This window comes from Dysidea avara, chromosome 4 (assembly GCF_963678975.1).
Source record: "Dysidea avara chromosome 4, odDysAvar1.4, whole genome shotgun sequence".
In the NCBI taxonomy this organism is placed as follows: domain Eukaryota; kingdom Metazoa; phylum Porifera; class Demospongiae; order Dictyoceratida; family Dysideidae; genus Dysidea; species Dysidea avara.
In genome coordinates this window covers 49,947,046-49,957,236 of record NC_089275.1, presented here as the reverse complement: position 1 = coordinate 49,957,236, position 10,191 = coordinate 49,947,046, and the positions used below count along the sequence as shown (strand labels likewise).

At 40.9% G+C, this 10,191-nt stretch overlaps 1 protein-coding gene across 1 annotated transcript; it reads right to left on the bottom strand.

The window, feature by feature from the left end:
• Positions 1-5: 5 nt before the first annotated feature.
• LOC136252653 (protein transport protein Sec61 subunit alpha) lies at positions 6-10,174 on the bottom strand. Its single transcript, XM_066045185.1, has 11 exons — positions 10,027-10,174; positions 9,732-9,799; positions 9,540-9,684; positions 7,311-7,366; positions 7,178-7,253; positions 4,523-4,703; positions 3,617-3,860; positions 3,433-3,573; positions 3,136-3,384; positions 253-400; positions 6-201 (listed from the first exon to the last, which is right to left on the bottom strand). The coding sequence occupies exons 1-11, from the start codon at positions 10,031-10,033 to the stop codon at positions 89-91; spliced, it is 1,428 nt and encodes a 475-aa protein (XP_065901257.1). The 5' UTR covers positions 10,034-10,174; the 3' UTR covers positions 6-88.
• Positions 10,175-10,191: the final 17 nt, after the last annotated feature.

The following is a 10,191-nucleotide window of genomic DNA, read 5'->3' as shown; positions in this document are numbered from 1 at the left end:
TCACGTGAACTGCTATATACTTTATTACTTCTAAACAATGTACAAGAAATAAGTCAAATATAGTTCCTAATCATGTGGTGTGGGTTATTTAGAATAATGCTCCCATTCCACCAAGATCTTGTTGCTCCTTCACAAATATCTCAAAATACTGATAAATGATAGTAACAGCCAGTAGTATTCCAGTACCTGACCCTATGGCTCCTGTAGGGGTGTGGTTATGACAATGTCACTATGGCAACACGCTGCACTAACCCATAAAGTCAGCCATCACTGACAATGCTCCGATGCATAGTCCACCAAACGCTGCAGCAGTTGGAATGTAACGATTTAGTTCATGGACTAAACTCTTTTCTCTGTGACCTCTCATTACCATCTGCTGCTCCTTCAGCTGCTTAGCAACCTACAGAGAATACACACCATTATAGACAGTTTCCACTTCAGTTATGCTAACATGCTCATGTAGAGGTGTCTGATTATCAAATAATAACAGTTTGGTAGGAAGCTACACCTATATGGTTTCTGTATCTAACCCCAAGTGGTTACATGGTGAAACTGTTAGGGAAGATGATGTGTGGGTCAGTGAGTTTCTAGTGAATGTACTGCAGTAAACCTGAGAACAGTACCTCATGTGATCCCAACCGTAACACCTTAGAAGATCATTGTGTGAAGCTTGACCACTCAACCAATAATTGGGAATTTTACAAGGAGACTTTCCTCAGAAATAAGTAGAGCAAAACCATTACAGCTTTGTGAGTTACATTATTAGTGTATCCTGTTACAAGATACCACCAAGGCTTGAGGGTCACACAGACTACTGGATGGCATGAGGGAGCTCCTAGTTAGTAACAACTATACCACATTATGTTTGGACAATACTGCCAATGCCTCCTGCAATATAATTATCCCATTAGTTAGCCTTTGCAAGAATCATTGTATAGGAAATATTTATTACATTTACTGTACCTTGTGTGCAATCAGTGTCTATTACCATTATTAAGTTTGTACATACTATAGCTAATTGGTTAACTTGCTAGCAATGACGTTGTGTTTGTAACGTAATTCTCAGTGAAAACAAGCACAGTGAAAACAAGCAGCCATATTGATGTTGTGTTTGTAATGTAATTCTCAGTGAAAACAAGCAGCCATATTGATGTTGTGTTTGTAACGTAATTCTCAGTGAAAACAAGCAGCCATATTGACACTGGACACTTTTCAAACTGTGTGGTTGTGTGTCACACACAATAATGCAATAATTACATTAAATGGCTCATGCAACAATTTTATTGTCAAATCACAAATTAAATATCTCCTAACCTGATCACACCTTGAATGGCTAACACTCACGCTGACGCCGATACACACTACATACATCAAAAGCAAAGCCTACGGCAGCTGTACTAACTCTGCCCAGTGAACTAGCACTGGGAATCTTGTGCACCACTCAAGCACTTGAGCCTTGTGCAGGTAATCCTCCTCGGGCAGGGCTAGTAACCTGCAGGAGGACTGTCCAGGTCTCACAGAAAGGTCGTGGAGCCCAACCACCTCAACACTACTTAGCGAGACAAGGGGCATTTGCTTCCCCAGTTAATACCACTGATGTTACAGCTGGGCGGGCTGCTTCCCCAGTTGACACCAGGCCACCAGGTCCCCATTAACAGCTGGGTAGACTGGAGCAATGTGAGTAAAGTTTCTTGCTCAAGGAAACGACAACAACACCAAAGTAGCTCAACCGGGAATCAAACCTGGGACCTTTTGGTCACCAGGCAGATGCCCTAACCACTTGGCTATGCTGCCTCACCACACACACACACACGCGCACACACCACACTGCACACACACACACTCACACTACACACAAACGCACTACACACACACACACACAAACGCACTACACACACACTCACACACACTACACACACACACAAACGCACTACACACACAAACGCACTACACACACAAACGCACTACACACACACACACACACACACACACACACACTACACACACACACAAACGCACTACACACACAAACGCACTACACACACACACAAACGCACTACACACACACACAAACGTACTACACACACACAACCACACTACACACACACAAACGCAATACACACACAAACGCACTACACCACACCACACACACATACGTACTATACAAAGCAAAGCAAAGTAAAGCATCCAGCAGCCATGCGAAGCATAGCTATTGCCGCCCAGTGAACCAGCACTGGGATGCCTGTGCACTACTCAGGCACTTCAGCCTTGAGCAGGCAAATCCTCCTGGGGCAGGGCTAGTAACCCGCAGGAGGACTGTCCAGGTCCCTTGGAGAGAGGTCGCGGAACCTAAAGTTCCACAACGACCACAACATCACTAAGCAAGACAAGAACAGTTAAGCATTTGCTTCCCTAGTTTACACCAGGTATCCATTGATGTTACAGCTGGGTGGGCTGCTTCCCCAGTTGACACTAGGCCACCAGGTCCCCATTTAAACAGCTGGGTAGACTGGAGCAATGTGAGTAAAGTTTCTTGCTCAAGGAAACAACAACACCAAAGTAGCTCAACCGGGAATCAAACCTGGGACCTTTCAATTACCAGGCCAATGCCGTAACCACTTGGCTATGCTACCTCCACACTACGTACTACACACACACACACACACACACACACACACACACACTACACACACTACACTACACTACACACACACACTACACTACACACACACACTACACTACACACAAACACTACACACACACACACATTACACACACAACACACACACACTACACTACACTACACTACACACACAAACACACTACACTACACACACACACTACACTACACACACACACACACTGCACACACACACACACTGCACACACACTGCACACACACACACACTGCACACACACACTGCACACACTGCACACACACACACACACACACACACACACACACACACACACACACACACACACACACACACACACACACACACACACACACACAAACTCACAACACACACACACACACACACACAAACTCACAACACACACACACACACACACTACACACACAAGCTCACAACACATACTACAAGCAGACACACACGCAAAAAAAGAACTCACGTCTTTAGCAGATGACCCAGACACCTCAATCCACGTTTTGGAGAAAAAGGCACAAGACCCCAACATGAAGGCAATATAAATGATGGCATGTATTGGAGCTTGAAACACGTGTTGTATACTCTCAGGTGGAGACAGGAAGTAACACAATCCACCAATGGGATAGCTCCGTGCTGGACCGCCACCCCCTACCTCAGACCATTCTCCTAACAAGTTGACAAGAAAGTTTCCAGCAAAACGACTGGCCAACATCTGGAGACACAGTAATTGCAACAACACACACAAAAAGATGTTGCTTACCTGAGAGATAACGTAGAGGTTAGAGACGAGTGCTGACTGAAGTATGATTGGAATATTAGAAGTGTAGAAGAGCTTGATTGGGTATGTATTGTATTGCCCCCGGTAACGAGCACTCTTAATCGGCAAGTCAACCCTGAAACCCTACATTCCTATAAAGTACAGCTCACATGACCAGTCAACTTACTTGGAAGTATATCACTATGGCAAACACAAATATGGTGGCAAACAGGTTCATCAGGTTTGGCAGGTTCTGCCGGTAAAACGCCTCCCTAAGGGCCCGCACCTTGTCAGATCGGGTTGCTAACAAGTGGAACAAGGCAATGACAGCTCCTTCAAACTCAGTCCCTCGGCCAGTGTTAATGGTGGCTGGACTGAATGACTTCCAGACAATTGTCTCACAGATGTTAGTGGCTATAAACAGTGATATCCTGAGGGGAGGAATAACAGATATAGAATATACATGGAGCTAGTAGTATGGAGGAAGGCTGAGATGTTAAGAGGAACATACAGTGTCTGAAAAAGGAGAATATAGCATTCACCCTCGCCATACTAGCATGTCGTCCCTCCTTCTAGTGTGCAGCCCCAGGTCATGTACAGTGAAACTTGTATATTAAGGACTGACCATTACTGCCCTGATTTCCAGGTCAGTTTACATGTTAAAGGATACTTTGGGACACTAGCAAGTGTCCAGATTATGTAGGTGTCCTCATTTCAAGTGTCCACATTAACAGGTTCACTGTACAATCAATTTCACTCTTAGAGAAAATGTTGTAGTATAAGACACTAATAGCCAACTTATATGATTCTAGTAGTGCTGAAACGAATAGGGCAGTAAGGTAAAGCTTGATAACTATTTCTATCTCTTCGAAAATGGAATATTTCAGTGTGAGTATATTCAGCTTGAGAGTTGGCTTCACCATATGATCACACCTGATCACAGCTCAGAATGTTAACAAATTGAATAAAGTCATGACCGAATACTCAAATATCCTAATAATTGTTTCAGCACTATCTTCTAGTCAAGTTCCATGCAATGAGCTTGCAAGTAATATTGTTTCTTCATATGCACCACTACATAATGCCCACTTACCCAGACCCTAATCCATATCCCTTCTGTAGCAGCTCATCCAGTAGTAATACTATCAATCCAGCTGTTACCAGTTGCAATACGATGAGTAGACACACCCCCATGCCAAGCTCCGATGGCATGCCATACATCCCAGTCATCACATAGACTATTGCCTGACCAATTGTAATTACCATCCCAAACACTGTGTAGAGGAAGATCATGTGAGCATATCTTAAATACAAAAGAAGGATCATGTGAGCATATGTTAATACAGAGGAGGATCATGTGAGCATATGTTAATACAGAGGAAGATCATGTGAGTATATGTTAATACAGAGGAAGATCATGTGAGCATATGTTAATACAGTGGCTCTAATAGTTCTTGTGCAACTACAAATTAATGCAGAAGTCACTTGGGTATAAATAAGCAGTTTGGCTGGTCAAATCTTATTTGTTGATGCAAACCTCCATACAACACAGAGATCATGTGATCTTGATAGGGGATCATGTGATCACAACAGATCATGTAGTAACATTTTCAGAAAGGATCTTAAATGTTATTATGACAAAATAAATCATATACTGCAATTATAATATCAGTGCTAAACAATCAGAAATGATATTACCGCATAGCCTAAATATTTCGAGGGGGGAAAAGTTTTGCTGATTTTGCAGTTTTGGATGTTATCAGTGAAGATTTTACCCTTGAAATATTTACACCTCCATATAGTCTAATACATTTTGAGAGCGTTTGCAAATCCAGCAACATTACTCAACCTTGAAATATTTGCCCCTCAAAATATTTAGGTTATACGGTATGTAACTATACTTGGTAATGATTGAACGTTTAGATATTTCTGAAACAGTATGGTATTGCCAACTTTACATTGAATCAGGGGTTTCCCTAAAGAGCAGTAGAGCAGTGCAGCACCACTCAATTTTACACTTGTTTAGTTATAACACAATCAGCAGAGCTTTCCCCACCAAAATGGAGTGACAAAACTGTCAATTTGCTACCAACATTGAAGTAGTCAATTTGTTAATATTATACACATTCCTTTTACCACACCAAAAGAATTTTGAGCACAAAAAATTGGAATTTTCAACTGGAGTAGGGATCTTAGCACATCAACATGAAACAAGCTGGAGTAGCGCACGATATTAAATCACAGTAAAACAATAAGAAATGTTATATCCCTACTGTGCATTTCCATTATGGTATCTTGAGCACAGTAGGGATAAACACTTCTTATCGTTTTAATGTGATTTAATACCATGCACTACTCCAGCTTGTTTCAGTACTTTTCATCGATGTGCTATGGTCCCTACTCTAGTTCAAAATTCCTTTGTGTACTTGTTTCTAAACCTTTTCACAAAATAAAATTATTATGACTGGTGAACCCGCATACAGCAACATCAAAAGAAAGAAATGGTTCCACGCGCCCCAGCTATCAAATATCATCTGAAAAGTGAAGTATTGATTACACATCGTTGTCAGCTATATTCAACCTGTTACACAGCAGTACGAATCAAGAACTGTTCAAAAAGCACATCTGCAATCAAAGTAGCCACTATGAAAAATACGGACAATTTCCTTTACGAAGGGAAGCCATCATGCACTACCACCAAATCGACACCTTCCCTGTCAGCAAAGATGAATGGGACACAAAAGAGGACACTGGTAAGTCCATGAAAAATGCATTACACTTGTCTGAAGGCATCAGTCAGTTACTCAGTCAGTTACTCAGTCAGTCAGTCACTAGAAAATTCCATTTAATTTTTTTTTCAATTTCATACAGTAGCAACTTGTTGAAAGTGCTTCAGGCCAATCTGAAGGCTTCGTTTTACCTAACCAATACTGCCTCATTGTTGTCAGGGAACAGTAAGCTGGGTTTTTGAGTGATGTTTCTTCATGGGCCATGCCCAAATCTTAACTATACAGTACTATCTTACTGTATGATTATTGAAGATCTATAGTTCTAACAACATCATGGCTGTGTTAAGTACAGTATAGTAATGGCTGGTATAAATATATTGCATTAGGTAAATGGTTAGCTCTGTATCTAATTATTAAGGTATCCATGGTATTGTAGCAGTCGAAATATTAGACGGTAATTAAAATAGATCCCACAGTTATAATTGTCATATTGCACAGCAATGAAATATGTTATTTAGTTTATCATCTGCTTGTTAACTAGTCCACTGATACAGTCAATACACTGTACCATCATTACAGTATTACAGGTGGCAACTATAGTAACACCTCTGATGTGTGTATGCTGTATCAATGTGGTATATACAATGTGGTATACACCACATTGTTACACCTGGGAGGTGCTATACAGGTATTAATTTAGTCCATAGAAACACATTGGCAACCTGCCTGTATTCCCTAAGGCAATATGAAGCCATATCAATAACTTGACGTTCAGCTATAAACATTGAAGAAGCCACACAAGACATGTACACAAATTAGAGGAAAACACACTGACAAAGTGACAATGAATAAATCGACAAGTCAGGAATGTACAACCACAAAGACTCGCAAATAACAACAGACACACAGAAACAACAACAGACACACAGACACAACAACAGACACACAGAAACAACAACAGACACACAGAAACACACACACAGATACACAAATATATGGACAAACAAACACAGACGTACATTTTTGTGCTCCATTAAACAATGCTCTATCTTTAGGGGTGTCTCCAACCTCCAGTATCTTAGCACCAGCCAATAGCTATCCAGAGGGAGTAGACATCATCACTATGACAACACCAATCAGATAGCTGCTTACCTGCATGATCAAGCCTGAAGTGACAATAGGGGAAATCCCCAACTCCATCAATGTACCTGTTAACATATCAAAAATATACAATGTGTACACAGTATTTCTTATATTTCATTTAATTCATTATATTTCATTGAATTCACAAATAAAGCAACACACATCCATGTTCACTTCTCAAGCATTAATGGTGACTGGCATAACTCACTGATGAAATTTAGCCTCTTGTAAAATACATTTCATAGCAAGAGCTAGTACTGAAGCAGACACGCCCATAGTGGTCCTGCATCTGAGAAAACCGAATCGTGTTTGCTATGGAATAGCACAAAGTATAACCTTTTGTAATAGGTGATTTTAACTGTTCTTCGAGTTGAAAGGTATCACTTGATAATAAAAAATTGTTATACAATGTACATCCCTGAAATGATTCCAACAACATGATGTAGGCACAAGATGATGGGAGAAACTTTTGTGTGTTTTCCTGTTTTGTCAAAAAAGCAGAAGTTCCCCCATGAACATTGCTATGAATATCTCAGACCCCTAGTCCTGAAACTGCCCGGTTTCTGTGGTGAGCCACACCCACTTATTGGGATTGTGTGTCACTGCCTGTAGTCACTACATGGAGCCACACCCATTATCAGTAAAGTGTAGTCTGTAGGCATGCATGAAGCAATGTCCACTGCTTTGTATATGCTTATGTGGAGCCATGCCCACTGTACCAATCAATTGTTAGGTTATGTACGCATCATTATCTAGCCTTGTGCCTTACATAGTCAATGCCTTGCAACAGTCCAGCTTCTTTGGGAGCTATAAACTAACTAACCTTGTTTATGAAAGTGTTTACAGTGGGTACTGCCATACTTCGCTCTACCACTACAAACAGATTTGCTTGCCCTCTACCACGAAAGTTTTGCTCATCAAAACTTTCCCATGTACAATACATGATGTGGGGAAATTAAAAAATTTAATAGGAGATCATAGAAATAAAAAGAACACAGGAGGTCATCTAGTTTACTATACATTACACTTTGATGAACTACCTTGATCTTACTACACATTGATCTTGATTTTAACACTACACCCTTGATGATCAACCTTCATTACTAATTAGCTATACCACTGAGTGCTGGGCTAGGTGTTAGTATATCACATTGGAAATTAAAGCTATGTCCATCACATTTTCACCTTACATTGTCTCCCAATGTATTATGACATAAGGTTGGCCACTATTAACAGTGTATTGAGTTGTTACTGATGAAACAGGTGGTAAGATAGGGGTAGGCCATTTATTGGAGTAACAGAAAAAACAAATTAAGTGCCAGGATCAGTTTCAGGAGCACCACCCAGTAAGGCACCCACTGACAGTACTTGTGTAGTCAACTATAGCAACTTCACCAAGTCAGTACAAGTAGTCTCCCCCAGCTAGTCAGTGTTGTCCCAGGGCTACACAATGTCTGTTACAGATTGTACTAGAGCTCCAAGAACATGACAATTAATCCAGCAGTGTGGTAGTGAACAATACTATAACTACCAACCATTTGTGGTGAAACATGTGAAGTTGGTAAGACTACAGTGAGTCAGCTGGAGCAGAAACGTGCTCGGGTCACTATGGAAACATTGAGACATGTCCATAACTAATGAGGGTTACAGGTGAAGGATCACATGACACAAGTGAGAAGGATCACATGATGCTGTTGAGACTGCCACTAACAAAGTTTGACAACAATGTCACTGAAGTACTTCCCTGATGGGGACAGGTGTACACTATGCACAGACAGACGTACACTACAATATCAGTAAACTATGCATACAGACATAACCTGGAGGGCTACAGGTTTCTGTGTGTATGCACTACACACACAAGAAACACTGTTCCAAATATGTACCAACCAACTAATACACAACACACTATAACACACATATACACACCTACAAACTACTACACACTCATAAACACTAGTAACACGCACCACACTATAACACACATATACACACCTACAAACTACTACACACTCATAAACACTAGTAACACGCACCACACTATAACACACATATACACACCTACAAACTACTACACACTCATAAACACTAGTAACACGCACCACACTATAACACACATGTACACACCTACAAACTACTACACACTCATAAACACTAGTAACACACACCCCACACTATAACACACATATACACACCTACAAACTACTACACACTCATAAACACTACTAATACACACACCTCTGTTAGATGCCATGATCACTCTAATCCAGTAGAAGGGGTCTGCTGTGTCGCTGGACATTATTCCAAATAAGGGAATCTGACAACACACCAAGAAAATGAACAAGGTGATTGCCGTCCATAACACTTTCTCTCGGAATTGAATCTGTAACAATCACCATTAACACTGGCATCACACAACATCCCACTAACCTTCCTTTCTGGTTTGGACACTTCCGGTATAACCGACACAAACGGTCGCACCATCTCCAGCACTTTGACTGTGTCACGTGATGACACACGTGTTATAAACCATCATCACCACACACGATACAAAATAACATATAAGAACACAAGGCATATGTCTAAGCGTCACTCTAGCCGTGTCTTATAGGCCGAGTTTAGTTTGATAGGGTGAAAACATCCAAATCACAGGGTGACCATACAATAAGAGATTTGACAATGACAAACAGACCGCCAAAGACAAGAATCATTGTTATAAACTTACATCCCATGGTGAACGCTTCACTACACAATCGTTAACAGCTTTCTGAAGTGAAGAACGGTCTTTGAGGTCTCACAATAACAACAATGAAATATCGGTTATCACCGGATACCCTCTTTTGGTCTAAATAAAACGTGTACAAAACATTTATCAATTTGAGGCGCCATA